This window comes from Mustela nigripes, chromosome 15 (genome assembly GCF_022355385.1).
Source record: "Mustela nigripes isolate SB6536 chromosome 15, MUSNIG.SB6536, whole genome shotgun sequence".
NCBI classification, from domain to species: domain Eukaryota; kingdom Metazoa; phylum Chordata; class Mammalia; order Carnivora; family Mustelidae; genus Mustela; species Mustela nigripes.
In genome coordinates this window covers 16955757-16979079 of record NC_081571.1, presented here as the reverse complement: position 1 = coordinate 16979079, position 23323 = coordinate 16955757, and the positions used below count along the sequence as shown (strand labels likewise).

General features: G+C 39.4%; 2 protein-coding genes across 10 annotated transcripts in view; one reads left to right on the top strand and one right to left on the bottom strand.

The window, feature by feature from the left end:
• Nucleotides 1–23323, bottom strand: part of NBEA (neurobeachin) — a 682324-nt gene that overhangs the window by 168745 nt on the left and 490256 nt on the right. For 3 of the 9 annotated variants that reach the window (XM_059377712.1, XM_059377713.1, XM_059377714.1), the window contains one exon: nucleotides 20736–20872. In XM_059377712.1, coding sequence (XP_059233695.1) covers nucleotides 20736–20872 — 137 coding nt within the window. Of the gene's footprint in view, nucleotides 1–16360; nucleotides 16523–20735; nucleotides 20873–21092; nucleotides 21238–21769; nucleotides 21860–21931; nucleotides 22601–23323 lie in introns of those variants that run through there. The other 6 variants (XM_059377718.1, XM_059377715.1, XM_059377717.1 and 3 more) reach the window with 6 other exon arrangements.
• On the top strand, nucleotides 16583–19430 carry MAB21L1 (mab-21 like 1). Its single transcript, XM_059377721.1, has one exon. The coding sequence runs from the start codon at nucleotides 17085–17087 to the stop codon at nucleotides 18162–18164; it is 1080 nt and encodes a 359-aa protein (XP_059233704.1). The 5' UTR covers nucleotides 16583–17084; the 3' UTR covers nucleotides 18165–19430.

Sequence of the window (23323 nt, the reverse complement as noted above, 5' to 3'; positions counted from 1 at the left end):
GTTAAATGTATGGATCCTGAAGTCGCAAAGGATGGTTTCAAGTCCCAGCCCCAACCAGAGGCCCTTAATTAACTTTTCTAAGCTCTTCCTTTCTCATCTCCAAAAATGAGATGGTAATATCTACCTCTCAGGGCACTCATCACCAGCTGACATGTTACACAGTTGTTTACTTGCTTATATATTTATATGCTAACTTAATGTCTCCCCACTGGAATGCATACTCATTGTCTAGCCTCAACTGTTTTCAGATCTTTAGGAAATGAGACAGTAGTTGCTTCTTTGCTACGTAGCCCCGGATTCCAATTCTGGGACCAGAGGAAAAATCCCACTGAGTCTCCTGCTGCATACCTAAAGTGTTTAGCGTAAGGCCCTGCCCAGAATAGCTAATATTAGTTCAATAACTAATATTATTCCCTTTGTGAAGAGAGTAAAATTTCAAAAACGAGGAAAAGGTCAATGATGTCAGGATGCCATTAAGATCTGTGAATTAGGTTACAACTTTTAAGTACAGTTTTCATAGCTTTATGACAAACAAAATATGCAGCAGAATTAACTGGTGATCTCCTTTCATTCCTTCTTTCCTGTTTTTTTTTTTTCCCTTTATATACCCATTTCTCCCTCCCTCCACCCCTTCCCAACAACAGATATTTATCGAGCACTCATCATAAGCCAGGCACTGTTTTAGATCCTTGGTACGCAGCAATGGAGAGACAAAATCCTTGCCTTCATTAAAAGCTTAGATTTAAATGTGGGGAGAGAGATATTAATCGTGATAAATAAGTAAAAACATATGTAGATAGTGGTAAATGGTAGGGGGAAAAGGCGGCAGAGCGGGAACAGGGAGAGACTGGGTATTTCATTTTTAGATAGGTTAGCACCTGAAAGGCATAAGGGAAAATGTCATGCAGATACCAGAAGCAGAGAGAACTCCACACGGAAGAACCAGCAAATGCACTGGTCCTGGTGTGAGTGGGTGCCAGGGTGCTTGGTGAAGACACAGTAATGGTGACAGTCATAAACAATGATGTCAGGAGGTAAAGGGGGTAGAAACAGAAGGGCAAGGTGCTGGTCGTAGGGCTAACAAAGGCTTGGATTTTTTACTCTGCGGTGGGAAGCCATTAGGGAATTGTGAACTTGAGAGTGGTATGATCTGACCTTAGTTTTAACAGATCTCTCTGGCTGCCATGTCAAGAAAAGAGTAGAGAGGGTAAAGCCAGAAGAGGATAAGGGAGGAAACCAAGGCGCCTCTTGGATAACTACAAGCAAACATAAGAGATGAGGGTGATTTGATCGGGATGGAAGCAATAACGTTGGTGAGAGCGAATCAGATTCTGGATGACTTGCTGACGCACCAGATTTGCGCTACGAAAACATGAGGGGAGTCAAGAATGGCAGCCGACTTGTTGGCAAAAAGGACTGCTGTTTGCCGAAGCAGGGAAGCCTGCGGGAGAAGCAGGCTGGGGTTGAAGGGCGGGGGTTCGGTTCGGAGAGGTTATGTTTGATACACATCTTCCACACGTGAAAAGATGTGGGGGAGACAGCTGCGTAAATGTGTTTGGAGTTGAGAGAAGAGGTCTTGGCTAGAGCTATAAATTTGAGAGTCATCAATATACTGATTTTATTAGCGGTTATAGGATAATCATTCACTCCTTCAACCAGCATTGAGTGTCTGCTGTCGGCTATCAAAACAGCCAGTAAAATTAACAAATTTTTCCACTGGACAGATGATATTCATTTCATGATTCATTCAATAAAGATTCACCTCAGTGCTATGCTAGGTAAGCTCAGGGGTCTAGAGGCAGAAAAAGCAGGGTTAGAATTCTAGTTCTGTACTTACTGTATGGACTTGGAGAATACAAGTTAAGACAATAGTCTAAGCCTTATGTGTATTAATTTATTTAATCTGTGCAATACTGATATAGGTATCATTACCCTTATATTACAGAAGGGAAAACAAACTAGGGTAAGTGTAGTGGGATGACCAAGAAAGCAGGCTCTGAAGTCTGGATTCAGAGGGGCTGGCTGTACAGCTTTGGCTCTGCAAATTCATAGCTCTGCAAATTTGGAGGACTTACTTGGTTTTCCCGTGGCTCAGCTTCTCAACAATGAAATGACAGCAGCAGGATCTACGATAGCGCTGTTCAGAGGAAGGTGCAGTAACACTGACCAAGGATCTGGCACAGTACCTAGCATATGATAAGAACTCAGTATTTATTGACTTTGATCAAGCCTATTTGTCTCTTTTAGAGATGGAAGAATTGAAAACTGAGAAAAAAAGATGTTCTTCAAGCCCAAGAAATAACAATCACCTGCAACTTTTTCCTTTAGTGTTCTAAGACTATTATTTGAGGGTTTAGGTGACTTTCCAGCAGGGGTTAAAGATGAGGAACAGTAAGACTTGGATTTATCAGAGGAAGCATTAAACATTTTGTGATAAAGATCAGGGAATCTCCGACTGGTTCCTAAGTCATTACTTGGGCTATGGAGCTGACGATCTAACTCTTACGTGTCTCCATATATCCAGTGAAGTGGAACGGTACTTGGTCTCAAAGTATTTATTATCTGGGCTCTAGAGGAGGGGGAATTGTATATACTGGGATCACGAGATAAAAGTGGTAACTCAACAACGAATTATGTTAGAGTTTCCAGACAAAGGAGAGCGAATCAGACACAGGCTACAACAACTACCTACTCGAAGGGACTTCAGTATCTTATATCCTGAGCATGAGCCTTTAATTAAGTTATAGCCTTCTTGTGTTGGCAATGGTGTCTGTCCTCATTCTAGGACACCCTCGTAAGCTACCAGATCTTAACCTGCACAACAAAAGTGCTGCTCACTGAAACAGTTATAACAGGAAATGAAAGCAAGTTGATGGGATTTCAAGTGTTTCAAGCCACTGAATCACTGACTACTTGGCGAGGGCATGAGAGAAATGTCAGTCTCAACAGGGCTAACACTGTGAAGCCATATCAGTGAACCAGTTTTGAAACATGAAGGCTGATTTTTAAAAATTTTCTTATTTCCTCAGGAAACCTAATAGGGAACTTCCATTAGAGATTTTCAGTTCTTTTGCTTGCAGGTTTATTCCCCAAGGATACATAATTTTTAAAGAGGCTCTTATCACTTGATATCGTCTATCCCCTTATCTCTCACAGGCGCTGTATAAACTTTTTGATATACACACAAAAACAAAAGAGGATGAAGAACTGGCATTCCCCTCACCTCTGGGGACTAGCAAATACCACAAACTTTTACTCTGAACCATTTTTCTCAGGATTTCAAATACACAATCTTTATTTTCAATGCCCATCAAACAAACATAAAAATCGAGTAGCAGTATCAACACAATGCTAGCAAAAACAGAGGGCCTAGATTATGATTTGGAGAATTCTTAGGACTCAGACAAGAGCATAAGAATAAATCATTTAGAGAATTAGCTATGTTCCAGGCTTCATTAGTTCTAATTATCCCCCAAATATGCTCAGCAGAATGCACTTGGGTCAGCTGGGACTGACACACAATAGGGAAGCAACTTATAAACTCCTCAAAGCACAAAAAGAGTTCATAAAACAACTGCTTGTGCATTTAGAGTCATGCGATAACACCTCTTATTGCATAAGCCACCAGATGAAACAGATGGGGCCACTCTTCACTTGAGAATGTTTCTTTTGTAAAAACACTGGACTTCCTTATTCTCCATTCGAGACACAAACTGCAAGAAAGCCAAATCTGAGGCCAGCTCTCTCTGTGTTTTATTGCCTAGATGTCACAGCAATAGTAAATAATGTATTAATGAAATATCCTTATTTAGGGGGGAAAAAAAAACTTGGCAAATAAAAACATGAGCTTCCACTCAGAGAAATTTAAGGCTTTAAAATAACATATCACTTAAAAAGTTTTTTCTTTTTTTTTTTCTTACACAATTCACAGTGCATTTTATCAAAATACTTAATATCGGTTACCTTTTATTACTTAATCTTCTGGGTATGTTTTTCCAGCGATATATTCATTACTTAAGGAGAGCTTCTTTACTCTACATTCAGCAGTTCACTCTGGGTTATTATATATTCAGATTTAGGCATTGCTTTTGAAGAAAATACTAGAGAAGAATGGGTCCTGATTGGTGAAACTACTTTAGCTTAATAAAATGTTTTCACATTGGCTTTAACTTATTAAATACATCACTCTTAAAAAGCATTTGCCTCTGTCCATATTCAGTTATTTAGAAACTATTGTTACCAAAAATTATCACCCAAATATTAGTGGATCAATATGAAAATTATTCCAATAATATTATAAGACTCTATGAACATATTTATTTACATTAAAAACTTATTGTTTTTTCTGTGCATTCTTCAAACTTATGGGAAATGTGTAGATGCTCTTTGTAGACAAAAAAAAGGCTGACAAAGCAAAACTGATAAATAGGTCAAAATATATAAAGTACACTTTATCCCAAATGGGGCTTATTAGTTACATATTTTGATAACGCCATAAGAAACTAGTATTAGGATTTCAAGTGTTTGGCAAAAAACTACATAAAGGCTATGGAATATTGGGTGAGTCTAATCTAGCCATATATCTTAAGTGGATTAGCCTCTTTGTATACTTAGCTGAGCAAAAACAGTAGATTCATTATAGTTAATTCCCATTTTGCTATGAATGTTCTGTAAAAAGCCTGTAACAACTTTTAAGAAAGAACCCTTATGCCTATTATTCTTATTCAAAACAACAGCATAACTTATAAGTCAAACCACAGGAGAAACAGCTAAAAATGGTAAGATAAAATGAGTTGGAAACATTAAAGAGTCATGTACTTAGGACTCCAAAACATATGTTTAAACAAATATGGTATTTGCTGGCATATAGCTCAGCATTTATCAACGGGATTATGAAGACAACCCCCAAAAGCGAATATGAGTGTGTTTCACTTAACAGAAGCCTCTCCACTCTACATCTCCCAATCTACTCTGGGAGTGATAAATTTACACAACTCACTTGAAGAAAACGATGTATGAGAATGGGTCTTGAATGGTGAAATGACTTAAAATATGTTGTGATGGCTGAAGGTCAGAGGATATTCAATTTGATACCTTAAATGATGAATATAAAGGACTTATTTCTGTTAAATGAGTAAGGCTAAGACAACAAAAGGTGAAAGTTTCAAGGAGAAAAAAGTTTGGTTCAGTATTAAGAAGAGTTTTTTGGGATGCCTGGCTGGCTCAGTCAAAGAGCATGCAACTCTTGATCTCGGGGTCATGAGTTTGAACCCCACATTGGGTGTAGAGATTACTTAAATAAATAAAATTTAAAAAAGAAAAAGAAGCATCTCTTTCTAACTATCAAAACTGTCTGTAAATGCGAAGTAGTTAGCTGAGTAGATAATAAAGTTGTCATCAGTGGAGGTAAAAGTAGAGGCTGGATGACCATTCCTTAGTAATGCTGTAGGGAAGATTCAGGCAGTTAATGAGGAGGGCTGCATTATGTTCTCCTCTAAAGTTTCCTTCTTGCCCTGGTATAAAATATCTGACGCATGGAGTAGAATTAGGTTCTTCCTCCTAGCACTAACTGCATAATATATTTTAATGAGATGGCCATTGTAAATTCTACATAATTTTTATATACAGTGAAATACTTGCAACTTACTAAGCATTAGTGCTAATTAGTAATTATAAATAGAATTCTATAATTAAAACATATAAAGATGGAGCGTTCACAACAGGAACAGACACATCATTGATAAAATTCCTTATATGGTAGTATCTGCATCAAATAAAAATTTAGTAAGGAATAAAAACAACTGGCAAACAAATAGCTTTCTTAGAAACAACTGTTTTTTTTTTTTTTTAAATCCATGATGAAAGAGCATTTTTAATGTGTCTTAACTGAAAGATGTGCAATACCATGGCTGGTATAACTCACTGATATCACCAAGTAAAATCATATGTATAAAAAAAGTAAATGGATATTTTATTCAATTAACTGCTGAATTGTTTCTCTTCGTCATTTTTATAAAAGTATATCCCATTAATCATAGGTTTTATTATGAAATGTTTCTTTAGGTGAAATAGTCCAATTTGATGTTCATTAAACAGCACATGTATTTTCTAAATAGTTTCTCTCTATGTGATCAATACATTATTTTCATAAAATAAAGATTTATAACATACAAACAGCCTCACTATTTACTTGATTAAAAGCCTCCTAATAAAGAACTTAATCTTTAAAATTCATCAAACAATCATATTCTTAATGGAAATGTAAGCCTGGTAGTTTCTTTTCATAATAACACTTACTTATATCCCAGCAGCAGTTGCTAAAAATTACCTCTTAGACACAGACAGCACAGACAGGCATGCCTTCACGCACGCGCACAGACATCTACATCTCTGCCACATACAGTCTTGATATTGTGGTGCTGAGAGCAGCTGCAGTCAGACAAACCTAGTTCTGCAATTACCCTTGCTAACACACTTAACCTGTTTAAGCCTCAGTCGCTATTGGTAAATGGGGACTACTATTTGTTGTGAAGATTAAATGTGATCAAATACTCATAAGATTTGTTCCCCCTTTCTTATCACCATCTACTCTCAACTCACTGAATTATTTTAAGTATCAAGTGAAATAATGCATATAAAAGTTTTTTGTAAATCTAAAAGAATGTTGCAATTGTATTATCTCATTTAATAGGCAATTTATCCCCTGCATTGCATGACATCATGGTTAACAGTGTTCATTATTATTATTAATTTTTGTTGTTCTTGGGGGGGTGTGGAGTACCAGAGGGAGAGGGAGAAAGAGAATCTGAAGCAGGCTCCATGCTCAGTGAGGAGCCCAAGGCAGGGCTGGATCTCAGGACCCTGAGATCATGATCTGAGCTGAAATCAAGAGTATGATGCTTAACACTTACTTAATGGACTGAGCCACACAGACACCATTACCCTTTTGAATAACTGTAATAACAAATTTCTATAGAAGAAATAAGCAGCTTAAAACAAAAGCTCAAGTTTGAAAATAGGAAAACCAATTATTAGCAACAATTATTTTCTAAATCGTTTTGGAATAATCCACAGTTTTAAAAAAATAATATAAAAATTTATCTCAAACAGGCTGGGCCAGTACACCCAGCAGGAGAACAGAGGCTTTTCCACTCTTTGCTCGATGAAGAGAAAGAAAGAATACATTTTTCCCTCAAAATTCCACCTATTCCAGCCTATTTTCTAGACTAAACAATTTGGATAATGCTCTCAATAATTCACACTACCTGAGTTACACGCAGAGTTCAAATACACATTCTGGTGCGGCTGTAAAGTATATTTTCCCTAGAGTTCCTCATTTAGGAGTATCCCGGCCTTCCAGGGTCAAGCCATGTAAATGATACCCAACTCGGAAAAATTTTTAAAAAGGGAGTCTGTGTTTTGATCCTGTTCTGATTTTTGTTTTTAAAGATACAGCTATTGGAACTATCGCAGCTGATAATTTCATTCTGACATGAGTTTAAAAGGTTAAGTTACTATCTGAGGAAAGGTAATCTGGTTGCCTTTCACGGCAGCCTGCAAACTCTGCAATCTGCATAGAGCGGGGCATTTGTCATCATTAGCTGAGCTGTGACAGCTGGCACCCAGGGTGTCCCAGAATCAAGAAGTGGCAGAGAGACTCTTGCTTTAGGTGGCCATTAAGTGTAGCAGGTTTCTGGAGGAGGAAGTATATTTTATGAAAAGCTTTGTGATGTAACTAACAGCAGTGAACATATTTGAATTTTCCGTAACATGGATAATACAATGATAGCACATAATTAGCAGGTTGCCTCTAGACAACAAGATGCCAGACTACAGTATGAATAAACATCTCCTGCCTGCCACTTAGAGAGAGAGAATGGTTTGCAGCACCCACATGGCTCGGGCACACTGTGTTTTTTCAAGGTTGGATTAGGGTGATCAACGGGTAAGTATACTCAAAGAAACAGACCAAAGAAACAGACCGAAGACGGAGAGAATAGTTCTCAGTTGTCGTTTAAATTTGGTAGCAAACAATGCACAGTGTCTCAGGAGCGAGCTCAACCACACACACCCATGATAGTGCCCATCCTTTTGATAACATGAATATGAAAACTGAAATCATTCCCACACATGCAATCCTCCAACTGTCTGAGGTGTCTGTAATTGGTACTAAGTCTTTAAAATAATCCTCGGCTGAAGTTTAAAATCAGAATCTTTTTACCAGAACGAGGGTTAATAACTACGGGTCTGAAGCAGTTGTGAGGAACACACCCAGAAAAGAATTCTTATGACTTTAAAATTTCATACGTTTGTCTTGTTAGCGCAAAACCATGTAGAGCAAAAGAAAATATAAGTTAAAAAAATAGGTTGATCAGATCTTTGAAACATAAGAGTGCTATGACCCCTTTAAAAAATCATCAATGTTTGCAAACATAATCAATAACACTAGGTTTTATATTATTATGTAAACTAGTTTTCCACAAATAAAACTAATTTTTGTGTTAATGTAAAATCTATGCAAATACATGCAGTCATTTATCAGGAAAGCTGACAAGCATTCCATATTGGAGGGGGAAATGGAACTGCCTCAAGAATAGAGGCAATTAATTATTTCTGTATTTTTTCTTCTTCTGTCTTGAGGCACAAAAGTTATCCATCCAGTTAAAACAGCAAATGAAATAAAGAGATTTTTTTTTTATTTAAACACATATGGCTTTTGCCTGCAATACTGATCACCACAAGGTCTACAGATGCCCGTGGCTAAATTGTACACTGGCAGATGCACACAGGGGAAAACTGTGCTAATGCAGCGTGGAGAGCAAAACAAATGAAGAACTGAATTTGCTAGTAAAAGAAAAAAAAAAACACAACAAAAAGCAAAAACCCCCAAACCAAAAGAAACCCTAAAATCACCCCCCCAGCACCCCCCACCCCGGCTCCCCACCCAGGGAGTTACGCAATTTCCTTATCAAATACAGGTTCAGGTTGCAAAAAACTTAACCATCATCTGTTGCAGGAAAGCAGAAAACAATTTTTAAATCTATGAAAGTGTTTTTATGGATACACATACGTATTATGCGTGTGGGTGACTGAACAGTATATTTGTGTTTAGAGAAAATGGCTAGCGAAGTTTTATATTTCTCAATTTTGCGATTAAAAGCTTATGATAAGCTTTTAATTGCCACAGTGTGTATCTGTATATACACTGTCAGAACTTCCGGTTATTATTATTTAAAAACTCTGTTTAGCATCATCTCTGAAGATATTACTGAAAACTGTCTAGGTTATCATGGACCAATCTTGCAGATGTGATATTATGTCCTGGTGGCCACAAGAATCTTGGATTTAGTAGTTGCTTCCCTTTAACAGATTAAAATAAATGTATAGAGGCCAATTCAATCTTTTCCTATCTGAAATACTCTGTGTGTGTGTGTGTGTGTGTACGTGCACAGGCTATTTTGCGAACCATAAAAAGAGTATACTTTCTAAAAATGGTTTAAGATTATTAAGAAAGCAATAACTTCTTTCTTAATAGGCCTGTAAGCATGCATAACATTAAAATCTCTGTTGTAATTGCCAAATAAAAATATAAAACAGAAAACATTTAAATAATTTTATATCTTGGGGAAAATAACAGAAGACTAGTTGGACTACTCCAAGTTGTAAAAAAGGCAAAATACTTGAAAGAGCATCTTGGTCAACGAATACGTCTGCTTTCCTACAATTTAAGAATTCTTTGTTTGGAGTATTTATAACCATTGAAATTTAAATGACAATGTATATTTATATAAAATTAGGATTAGAAGCATATGTTCCAAGAATGTGCATACGTTAATTAATATTAGTTCTAACAAACTCCTTGGCCTTGTCCCTTACCACTCAAAGGGAGGATTAATTTACTGAAAATGTAAAGTACAATGTAATTTAAATACTGAAAGGAGATTCATTTCTCCAGTGACAGAGAGCTAGTAACATTACCAATATGCCTCAAATGTTGCTAACTTATATGAGGAATCCCTGTGTACTACGCATTTGCCATTCAAATATAAACTATATTCTTAAGTCTAATGTACACACTCATGCTTGTGTAACATATAGTAGCAGTTCGTTTGAAAAATAAATCTTTTACCTAGCGTTAAGGTGACATACATTATATTTAAACAACTTTTACGGAACACAAAAAAGTGCAAATCGATTGCTTGCCTATCTGAAATATCATTTTGTACTCTGCCTCCACTTCAGTGCTACTAGATTAAAACTGGCCTTAAATTAGAAGGGAGATAAAATAGTAAATTCTAGAGGAATAAATAAAGATTTACAACCCAAGGATTTTTTGACACAAAAGTAAACCACCCAGATGCATATAAACGAATCATAAAATTTATGAATTAAAAAGAAGAATAGGGGCACGAGGAAACTTTTGTGGCAATGGAAATATTCTATGCCTGTGCCAGATGATCTGACTCTAGATATTTGCTAAAATTCACAGGATGGCACATTCATGTGGAAAAACCAGAGAACAGAATGGTACTGTACATAAAATACACATCAATAAACTTGACTTAAATAATAAAAACAGATTTCACATAAAAATAAAATAAAGGTATACTTTCTATTTGGTGGTTTCACAATTTTTTATTGGAAAGACTACAGTCTTACAAACTCTGCACTCTCATGCTTTTTGATCTAGATGTGCAGACAAAATGAATAAACATGTAGATTAAAAAGTATTAACTACTTACTAGGACTTTGATTTGATATTTTGATAAGTCATGGAAAATTAGGCTTTTTAGAAACGATACGCATTTGTACACTAAAATGTGTATTACTAGAATAGTGAAAATAATCATAAGTGAAAATGAAATCATTATTTAGGTGGTGTATTCTCAGATGTTTATATCTCTATATCATATATATATCTATATATATATATATATGCAAAACCATAAATGAAATTCCTATTTATAAACGAATTTCCTTCCTTTTCTATAAAGCTTTTATTTTATTACATAAAATATATATGATACAAGGTAATAGTTTTCATTTGATATAATTATTCTTTTAGATTATTACTCCAGTTGCTGATCATTAAAAAAAATAAATCCTAGTAGAGGAATTGCTTTGTTCATTAAAAAGTAAGCTCCAAAACTGTAAATTGGATGTAGAAAAGGTTACTTTAGACATGCAATCACTGAATGTTGATTATCTACATACCATACTCTAGTCTCAAGGTCATGTTGAATATTTCCTGTGGCTTAATCACATACAGTATGGGACAGTAATGAGAGCTCTGCAGTCCAAGATGACCCACTACAGATGTACAGATTAAGACACTAATCGCATCGGATTCCATTGTTTTCTCTAAGAGCAATAAAACTCTAATGCGCTAAGAGTACTAAGGCTGTGGTCACATACACAAATGTCTATAAATCCGCGTGAATTATGGGTTGAGGAGTCCCTAGTTTTCATACATTCATAAAGAAAGGAACTGCCTGTGCCCATTTATCTCGTCAGAATATTTCTACACTATCTGAATGAAAAACAGAGGCTGAAATCTCATAAAGTGAATTTGAATTTTCTACATCATAAAGAGGACAGTGACTTTCTGAAGGGTCTATGAGGAACTGGACTATTGGAACCAACACTTCCTCCATAATACTCAATAAATAAATGACTAACCCCAATATCCTTACATTTTTGGAAGAAAGATAACAATCTGTTTTGAGCAATAAGAAAATCTTTTGGCTAATAAACTTCCCCTCAGATTTTTCAATTTACACAAGCAACTTAAAATATCCTACACCTCTATGTATACATTCTAATGAAGTGGGGAAAGTGAGCCGATTACCTAAATAACCCAGGCTTTCAATTTCTTCTTCTACCAAAAGAAACATTTTTATCCAGAATTATCCAGAATCACTACAAATCTGCAAATCCAGCAGTGGTCATAATTCTGGTAAGGTACGCTTCCAGTGTCCATCTTTCATCTCAAATTGACTTTCTTTCCAACGTTTATTAGCACCAATAACAAATTTACTAAGGAACATTGTAGGGAAAAGAAGTGGTCCCCACAACAAATGCTGACTATACGATGGGTACAGGGGGTGAGCAAAACCAAGGCCACAGCCCTGATCATTCAAGTGAAGGATTAAGGAAATAATTTTTTAAAGAACTGCAATCATCAGGATGCGCTGGCTGAAACAACAAAACAGGGTCTAAATTGTGTCAACAGTGACCTCAATTCTCTGCTTTACTTTGTCATAAGCCTGATATTAAAATAAGAAATAAGTGTTTTAAGAAATCATTGAAACTTTGGAAGCTCTCAAGCTATTTTTTTTTCAAGTGTTCTTATACAAGGAGTCACAACAGGAAAAAAGGTAGAGATGCCATCAAATTAGATTACCAGAGAAACTCCCTCTATTTTACTTTATTTAATGTGACACATAAAGAAAACCCTGCACAAATATCTGTCTTTAATTTCTCTAGTGTAAAAAAAGAAATATATTGTGTCTGGCAGAATGAAGCAGATGAAATAGCCTGGGTGCATTTAAAAAACGAAGTGGGGGGAGGCAGAAATCAGATGCGTACAATGAGCCTTCAAAGCCACTCCAGCAGTAGGGATAAATAATTTAATAAACTCAACTTCATATTCTTTTTATCTCCCCAGTGTAATAAGCACATATTAAAAAAATAAAACTTTAAGTTCATGAATACTTGTGAATAGAAGAGCAGCCAGCAAATATGAAAAACACAAAACAATATCTATTTGAGCATTTAACATGTATATGCATATTCCCTAACAGATACATTTTTCTAGATGAAAGGTCACAGTGGCTTAAATTTATGAACATGTAATTCAAATTTAAATTAGTTTTTAAAAAAAACACAGAAACCTTGCATTCCTACATTTCTCAACATAATAGTTTTCCTTTAAACCTAATAAGGTGACTATTTATGCATTACTTTGTGTATCCCATATAAATTATGTAGGTTTACAGAATGCGGGTAAGTTACTTAAGCAACAATACTTCAGGAAAAAAATATTTTGCCATTATTATTTTGAATGTCTGGAAATGTTAAGGATCACAGTATTTAATTGTTTTATATTCATTAATGCTACTAACATGTACAATAATGGTATTTGTGACTTTTTTGGGATTCTTTTCATAAACGGTGCATTTTAAATCAAGGCTGCCTAGTATCCTAAGTAAATGAAATGAAAAACTCAAGTCAAATCCCAAATATCATTCAAACTATCATTAAATCATGAGATTCTTGGCTTTTTTTTTTTCCCTTCAATTAGGTCAGTTTTCTTCAATTATCATTCTATTATTAGCTCGTGTCAAAGATGCCTGCACAGCCTAGGACGAATACAATTAAGCATTTATCTCCTAAAGCATGGGACACACAGAAGCTTTTATTCTAGTACTAAGATTATATTTATAGTAAAATATATATATATAAGTAAGATTGGGATCATTAGAGTTGTTTTATAACTTCTCACATAAGTAAATAAATTGATTTTAAGCTATCCCCAGGTAGTGCATCCTCATTTGAAATAACCAGTTCAATAGGCCAAAGGTGTTTCAAAAAATTACTATAAAATAAGTTACTCCCACAAAACTATCTCCAAAGCCTAGATTAAAAGCGGCCGAATTACATAAAAATATACCATATATGTTAAATTCCTCTACATAGGTCATTTCAATTAAAAAAAATTAAGGGACAGAAAAACATCCTCCTCGGACAGTTTAATTTTCCCTTCCACAATGAGAGGTGTCTACTAAGATCACTGAAAGGTTTCAGCTACAGAAGGCAATTCATTTCACGTGTTCAGTGTAATAGAAAATCACTGTGTTGCAGCAACAAGCAGAACTTGCACTGGAGTATTATTCTAGGGCGCCCAGTTCACCTGCAGTGATAGCAGCGGGTGGGTGAATCCTGTGTTATGTAAATCACTGTCAGCTCCCAATGTGAAGGGTGCTGGAGGAAGCAGCCCAGAAAACACAGTCCTGGCGTCCTTGAAACAGAATGACTTCACTTCCCTGGAACATTCTACGACTAACGAGTTTCTTAGTCCTTTTCTCACCATCCATTTTTCTTCTTCAAAGTGCAAATCGTTAGTGAAAAGGCCCCGGTTACACCAATTAGTTTGCACAAAGTGCTTCGGTGTTTAGCTTCGCTTTAACCCAATTAAGCCGCACAGTGAGCCCCGAAGATGCGCCACCTGCGCGCCTGGCTCCAGCGAGCCGGCCCGGCGCCCCTCGCGTCCTTCGCGTGAGACCCATCCGGACCGCCGCACCACGGTGCCCCCCAAACGGCTCCGGGGCCTCCGCGTCCCAGGCTGCACATCCTCGGCAACCGGGGACACTTGCAGGTGGCCCAAGAAATCGAGGGACGAGGTCCTGGCCGAGCAATTCTGTTCTGAACCCCAGGGAGATTGCGCTGGGCAGGGCCCGCGGCCGGCGACGAGAAAGCGCGGGGCTTGGCTGCGACCTCACGTGGGGCCCAAGGGGGGCGGTCGGGGCCGAGAGGTTCGCGGGCAGGGGCCGTGGCCTGGAGCAGTGGAGAACCCGAGGACACCAAGTAAGGTTTAAAAGGACGGGCACACAGGGAAACAATCCCTATGGAAGAGAGAGAGGAAAAGAAGGATGGCTCGGGAGTGCGGACCAGCGAGAGAGGGAACCTGCGCTGGGTGAGAGCCTGACGCGGCTTTCCCCCTGAGGCCAAGGCACTTCTCCGCCTTCTGGGCCGAGGGTTCTCCGGTTCTGATTTGCCTCCTCTTCTTCTTCCAACTGCCAAAAGGTAGCAGTGCATTCACCCGCAAAGCCTGCGAAGTGGGGAGGGGTTCTTCGGGTTGTTCCCAATCCCTGCTCCTAAGGGAATAGAAGGTTCCTGGGGAAAACAGTAGATGGATGCCATGAGCCCCAACTCTCATGTACTATTTTAAGCTAGATCGGAATCTATTACTCTTGGATAAGGAGAAAAGGAAATAATAGATGGCTTTGTGACGCTCATACCTGTGCAAAAACAAATAAACAAACAAATAAATAAATAAATAAGCAAGCAAATGCTGGAGTAAAAAGTAGGAGCCTGGAACAAGATCTTGTTGAAAGCGGATCTGAAGGAAAGAGCCTACAGACCTGTTACCAGGAGTTATAGGATTTTGCTGGAAATATTGTTAAAGAGATGGCATCTAAATTAAAGGTAGACATTAAAAAATCTGCTTAGGTTTTAAAACCACTACATAATCCCTAAGTGGTATTTATTTCCTTTCCTGTACATTAAGGACACAACTGGTACCACCAGAAAACAAAACAAAACAAAACAAAAACCAAAAGCATATTCTATATAAATCCATTCTCCCCCTCCTGTTTCAAGTTTCCAAAATGCAGAAATGCTGATTTCTTTCAAAGTATTCCAAATGATATTTTAAATTTAAAAGCTCTGGATGACTGCAAATTAATTTTCTCTTAAAATCTTACCCATTTTCCCTCAACCAAATCACATGAAATCCTATAACAATTAGAAGTCTACTGTCAGGTCACCACTAAGGACACTTAAGCGAGGAGGTATAATTATACATCAATAAGCAAGCCAGAAACCCTAAACGTGAACATTTTCAGAACAGTTATCTGCCAGTAGGTCTCATCTCCATGATTCTGCTTTGATTTCACATATTAAAACATAGCTATGAACTCACATTACAGTAATCTCTCAATCACAGAGATAAGTTATTTTTAAAATATTCCCATCAGTGCATACAAAGCTTACTGTCCTGATTATGTTGGGCAAGTCTACCAAAGTACAAAGAGGGCTGCAGTTGGGGAGAGGGGGAGTAACACTCAACATTTTTTAAACATCCTAACTTAAACTGGGGTAGACAACACCTAACAAAGCAATAATTTTCATATTCCTTTCAACAACTGCAAATGAGGGGAAAAAACCAGAGATAAAACGCTGCATAGTGTTAAAAAACAAAACAAAACAAAACAAAAAAACAACACCAAACGCACACGCACAAAAAACCCAACCCAAAACCCCATTCTAACATATAGGAACATCCCCCAAATGACACAGGCATCAGTCCATCTAAAGCCAACTTACATATACATGAAAGAGCAAACTCTCAACCTGCATTTAAAAAGACCTCAAGGATTACCAGACGTTAATTATCTTACCCTAAATGCAAGTTACTGACTTTTGTTTTAGAAGACCCCATCTAGTTCACTAATTGATGGATGGCCATTAATACACCTGTATTTGCATTTCCCCTGCAAAAAGACAGGCAGGGTTTTCAACACAGAAGAGAACCACTTTGCCAAGTCTTTTCAAAACGTCAACATGCTTCAATTAATACCAAAGCTGAGAGATTCCTCTTGATTTCCAAAACTGTCTAGGTGGCCTGCGTGGTTTTCTGCCGGCAGCAGCCTCCTACCTTTAGTTTGTGTGCCTATATCCATGAGGGGGGATTAATTAGCCGGGTTGGAGCTGAAGGAGGCTGTCGTGACGAGCCCAGTGGCGATTGGCCGCCAGCCTGCCTGGCCCTGCCTTTATAATTTCCACACGAGTGCATCTGGGCTCTTAGACAAACCAACAGCAGCTTCTTCTGACATATACACACTCACACTCACCCCCGACACACTCAGCACACTTTTCCTCCATCTGATTAACAGTCCAGCATACACAATGATTACGGGAAAGCGTAAATAAATACGGAAAGGGTTGATTATTTTGACTACTGGAAGAGCTTTGCTGGGTCTCAGCGCAACTTTTGTTTTCATTACTGAGAAGGTGATCTCTCCATGCGTTTCTCTCACACAAGGATTCTTTAAAAGAGGAAGAAAGACCGAGAGAGGGGGGAGAACAATCTTTCACTTTAAGACCGTCTGGGCTCAAAGATAAAAGGAAGGGGAAAGCAGCGGCTAGGAACCCACCGCAGCAACACATCGGAGAGCGTTTGGGTACATTTCTGAGCGCAGCGGCCCGTTTCTCCACCGAAGTTGGCTCCAGCGCTAGCAGCCGCATTGGATCCCACAGCTTACTGCGAGACTCCGGTGTACAATCCGGATCTCTGCCCCAACATGATCGCGGCCCAGGCCAAGCTGGTATACCATCTGAATAAATACTACAATGAGAAATGCCAAGCCAGGAAAGCTGCCATTGCAAAAACTATCCGGGAAGTCTGCAAAGTAGTTTCCGACGTGCTTAAAGAAGTGGAAGTGCAGGAGCCCCGGTTCATCAGCTCTCTCAACGAGATGGACAACCGCTACGAGGGCCTCGAGGTCATCTCCCCCACCGAATTTGAAGTGGTGCTTTACCTTAACCAAATGGGGGTGTTCAACTTTGTGGACGACGGCTCGCTGCCGGGCTGCGCGGTGCTGAAGTTGAGCGACGGGCGCAAGAGGAGCATGTCCCTCTGGGTGGAATTCATTACCGCCTCCGGCTACCTCTCGGCGCGCAAAATCCGGTCCAGGTTTCAGACGCTGGTGGCTCAAGCGGTAGACAAATGTAGCTACAGGGATGTGGTAAAGATGGTGGCAGACACCAGCGAAGTGAAACTGAGAATCCGAGATAGGTACGTGGTGCAGATCACCCCGGCTTTTAAATGCACCGGGATCTGGCCGAGGAGTGCTGCCCACTGGCCACTTCCCCACATCCCCTGGCCGGGACCCAACCGGGTGGCGGAGGTCAAAGCGGAAGGGTTCAATCTCTTGTCCAAGGAGTGCCACTCCCTGGCCGGCAAACAGAGCTCGGCCGAGAGCGACGCCTGGGTGCTGCAGTTCGCGGAAGCAGAGAACAGACTGCAGATGGGGGGCTGCAGAAAGAAATGCCTCTCCATCCTCAAAACCTTACGGGATCGTCACCTTGAACTGCCAGGCCAGCCCCTGAACAATTACCACATGAAGACTTTGGTTTCCTACGAGTGTGAAAAGCATCCCCGGGAGTCAGACTGGGACGAGTCTTGCCTGGGTGATCGGCTTAACGGGATTTTGCTGCAACTTATCTCCTGCCTGCAGTGCCGGCGGTGTCCTCACTACTTCCTACCGAACTTAGATCTGTTTCAAGGCAAACCTCATTCGGCTCTGGAAAACGCTGCCAAACAAACGTGGCGACTGGCAAGAGAGATCCTGACCAACCCGAAAAGTTTGGAAAAACTTTAGAGGACAATTTAATCGAGAGCCGAAATGTGATTACTCTTCTCAAAGATCTGATTCAGTGTAAACTTCCTGTTGGATTCCTAATATCCCACTTGTCAGTGCAAACAATTTCTTCCTTAAAAAGGAGTAACAATACAACGTGTAGGCATCATCTCACCCACCCCTCCAAGGGGAGAAAAAGAAGTAGGGAAAGCGGATGGAGAAAAACCCAAACCCACAAGTATTAGAAGACTTCTTTACAAAGGATTTCCCTTGCAAAGTACACAGTAATACCGGGAAAACAACCTGGCTGTAATGCAAGACCACAGCGAACACTCTGCCTAACTTTCAAAGGATTATAGCAATCCTGGTGATTTAGGTGCATCTGTCTGTGAGTAAACACGATTTGGATATGCCATCTGAAGGAAAGTGTAATGTATATTTTGATTTGTAACAAATATTGTGATCTCACTTTGTCTTTGAAAGTGTGGATGTTGGTGTTTTGTGATTTGGTGAACAGAAGTTAAATTGCCGTTTTGGAGACTGCCAGACATTTTCCACTAACAAAGATACCATTTAAAGGTAGATTTCCTCCTGGTACTTTTATCTGTCTTTGAAAGTGTCTGAACTTTAAAAAGTTTACATTTTGTTTCAAATATAATGCTTGTTCTATTTCTAACATTCCATAAATATACTTGAAATGTTATTTAAATATATTCAAAGAAATTTGAATTCAGCTTATATAATAACGCTTGAATATCTGAATTATATATTTGAAAAATGCACTTGAAATACACTGGATAACTACTTTTGTGATTTAGATTTTAATTTCTGTTGCTGGTTTTTATTTAATTAGAAGCTAATAAATGAAGTAAAATAAAAGTTGTTGTGTCTCACTTTAAATTGTTTTTCTATCAAAAAAGGTAATGCTCCATTTTGAAAATTCAACCCACTCGAGTATTTTAAACATTTTAAGGAGTATGCTAATGAAACTAAAAATAAAACCTTAAAATCCTGGAGAAAACTCTTTGTACAGCTACACAAGATAATGATTTACTTATAAGACTATTTCTTTCTACGGCAGACACACTTAAATCTACCCTTGAAAGCTTGCTCTTCTAGATTAGTATTTCTGTAGCATTTTTGATAATATGAGGAAAAACTATGTCATGATGGTACAGACTGCTCAGTTAAAAATTAGACTAACTCAGAGAAAGTGAACTTCAAGTCATAATGAAAGTTTCAAAATGTGTATAACTGTGCTAACCAAATAAAGATTATTTCTGACCATTTTATGTCAAATCTTATTTTATGCAGTAAGTGTTCCATTAGCTGAGGAAGTTAATCAGAAATCCCAAATTTCTTTTTACTTCAAAGAGCAAACTAATGATAAAAGCATAAAGACACACTTTCGATTATTTAAAAATCAAATACACTACATTCATACCCATTTTAAACATTCCAGCCTTTGGGAGCTGGAAGTGCAAGAAGTCCTATGACTGTCCTTCCAAGTATTTTAATATCAACAAGTGCTGAGAGCACTAATCACCTACAGGCCTCAAGGTAGGTGGTTAATTCAGACGGGAATGAATTTTAGAATTTCAATTCCTCTTCTACAAAGTGTTTAATGATACTTTATCTCTATGTAAAAATTACATATAAGTAGTATAGTTCTGGATCTGTGGGCGCATTTGTCTTTGACGATATTAGAATAGTTCCTTCTGATAACACCACACAGAAAGATCTTTATAAACTGATGCTTGAATATCTGGCATGACACTTGAATTCTTAACCTCAGGAAAAAAGTTTGCAAACTGCACAGGAACATAAAAGTTAAAACAACAATCAAATTGGTTTCAATAAAAAGAGCAGGGGTGTAGAGCTATCCTAATATCAGGTGTTAAAATCTATACATTAAGATATAATAAATAAATATTTATGTACTTCATACTGTCCAAGTAGGTATTTTTCTGGCATGGCACCCACAGAAGAACACGAACTTTAAACATCTGATTGCTAGTATATACCCATATACCTATATACACTTTAAATCAACGCTTCTCAAACAATCAGTTTCTCTTATTCTAAATTCACATGTAAAACTCATTCTCACTTCAGGAGATGAAAAACTGATGTAATAATGGAGTGGAATTTATATCTAAACGCTGCTGCTCCCCAGTTTCCTTACAACCTTTCAATGAATAGTAATTCACATTGCAATTTACACTGTTGGAAAGTAAAAGTCATCTTAAAATATTTCAGAAGACCCCTCCTGGTCTTCCCAGAGAGCCTGGGATGCTGTACCCCAGAGGCTTTGGAACAATTGGCTTACCTACCAAATTTACCCAAGTGCACACAAAGGCACTCATGGAAAGACTGTAATGTGCATGCTCTGGTAACATGCTCTGGATTTAAAATCATTAATATATTTTTCAATCCCATAAAATAGAGCATGTGTTATTTCATTCATTTTATTTCCTATGACAAAAATGGAAATGTGCTCCCCTCCCCCACTGTCATTTAAAACCAAGCAAAATCGAAAACCACTTCCTGCCAGAAAGCCACTAGTACTGCACACGAATCACTCTGACTCACTTTCGTGTCGATCTTCTTGAAGGCAGGATCATCCTCATCTACCTCGAAGTAGATTTCGGTCGTGGTGATGGAGAGAGTCCCCTTGGCCACCACCACAGGAGCGATGAGCTGGGCTGGGGTGCTGAGAACCACTGGGCCTGAAAGACAAGGGCACAGGAGTCAGTCCCTGTGGCCCTCTCCCGCTCCCTCCCAAAGGGTGCCGCAGGTCTTTATTTTTAAAGATGCACTAAGAAAATGGTGCCAGTGTAACCCGGCCAGCTTCTTTCATGTGAGATAAGGTCTGCTTAGCTCTTGCACATTATCTTATAATAAGAGTAGAGATAAATAATCCCATAAAACCCCAAGTGGTCAAGATACCGAATAAGTGACCCTTAGCAAGCGAGTCTGTATCCTCCACCTAGAAATCCTATAAATGCTCGGGATTCTCCATTGAGCACCACCGGCTTTCCGAAAGAGACCGCAGGCAGTCAGCACTGCCCCCAAAGACCAGCCATCCTGTAAAGCCGTTCCACTCGGCAGCAGCGTTCCCCAAGGATGGGCGGGAGGATGTGAAGGGGTATGGGATCTAAATATATAAATTCCACTGTACTAACGGGTTTGCATCTTGCAGGAAGATTAATATCAGCGTCCTAGGGCGCGCCACATCCATATCCACGCACACAAAGATATTAAGTACATTTCTTATATAGAAAAGAACAAAAATCGTTAATCGCACCCACAATCAAAAGTGATGAAACTGTAAGACGCTTGAACAAGAAGATTCTTAGAAAAGCGTCCGAAAAGTACTATCTCTCAACTTGGAAAACTAGAGAAACTAATCTCCAGTAAAAGAGATTTTTAGAAAGTGTGCCTACTGAGGTGCTTACTTCGAATTCCCTCAGTCTGAGTTAACGTTGAAAATTACGTCTTAGAATATAAATTCGAAGGGGATTACTTAGCTGCCCTTGAAGATTCCCCAAAAGGGGAGGCTTTTTTTTTTTTTTTTTTTTTTGCTATACTGTACTTAAGATACAGACACGGAAATCAGAAATTACTTGTTCTTTTTCTCTGCTCTTCTCTTTTCTTTCCTTCCTTCCTTCCTTCTCTCCCCCCGCCCCTTTTTTTCCTCTTCGTTTTTGGTAGCAAGGGCGCGGTATGTTCCCTTCCACCCGCCCCCCGCCCGCCCGCCCTGAAATGCATATAGTCAAATGAGTCACATTAACAGTAGGATAAAGGCAATAAAAAGGCAGGTCCCCTGCGGCCGCCCAGGCTCGGGCCCCTCGGCGGCTGCTCCTCCCGGGGAGACCGGCTCCTCTGGCCACCGCCAAGGCCACTGATAGCAGGCCCGACCCCGCCGGGCGCGGGAACTGCCGGAAAGTTCACGTTTCCAGGGAGTAGCACACACTAAACCCGCGACCGCCCTGCACAAAGCCCGGCCGTTCCCGCTGCGGGAGGCACACAGAGGAATCTGCCGGCTTCAGCCGCGCTCAACGGGGTGGACGGAAGCAAACTGGGTCAGTGTCGGCCTTCACCCCAGATCCTGACCGCCGGGCTCTGACTAACGCCAAGCCCTTTCTTTCAGTTTACTGCTCCCCGTCCTCCAGGAGCCCGCACTGGGGGCGGGGGAGGGGGGCTCCGGCCCCGGGGCGCGCGGACTCCCGGCCCGGGTTTCCGCCGCGGAGCCCAGCGAAGTCGGGGTCCAGCTCGGCTCCACAAGGTTTTTCTTTCCAAAGGGCGAGGCGGTCGATCTGAAGCGCCACTTTAAAGGCTCATCAATCTTAATCTAGGTTGCTCAAGTAATTATGCCCGAATCTCTTGTACGATTACAAGTGGATTTGGGTTTCTATTCCCCAGGCCCTCCTTTGTGTTTATTGGAGGGTCTGTGCGCGCGCTCCGAGGCGCCTCCTGCCTCCCGCGCCCTCCTCGGAATCCCCCATCGCTCGGGCCGGTTCGAACCGCTCCCTTAACCCTTCCGCCACCAGGGCGCTCTTCTGGATGCCACCTTCCCTGTTTCCCTTTCGGAGAAATCCAGAAAGCTTATTCTTGATTGGGGCGAGGTGAGAAAGAAGGTGCCGTGACTGACATCAAAAACAGGGTCTTCTTAAATGTCGCTGGGCCTTGCTAAAACCTCAGGAAAGTCGTCATTCTATACACTGGCGACTACTGATTTCTGGTTTAATAGAGGTTTCTGGCATTTGGAGACGTAGAATGGTCACAAACATTTAAAATGGCGAGCTATTCCTTGCTCTTAAAAAGTAATTTAACATATCCAAACAATTAAATTGGGGTGGCATAAAAAAAAAATCCCTGAACACATTATCAAAACCGTACATACTGATTTACTGAAATATATTACGAATTTTTAAGGACACATCTCCGTGAACTTTTAACGAGGAACGCATTCTCTCTACTAAACTCTCTACATTTCTGAGAGAAGACTGCCCTCCTTTCTGCTTTTACTCCAATCTTATTCTGTTGAATTGAGATTTTCTGGGGGTTTATAAAAGGACTTCGAACTGGTCCTTATTTTAAAAAGACGCGTCATGAAACATTCAGCCTTCATAGTGTGTCATTTTTACCCCTGTCCTTGGGAAATCTCCAATTACAAC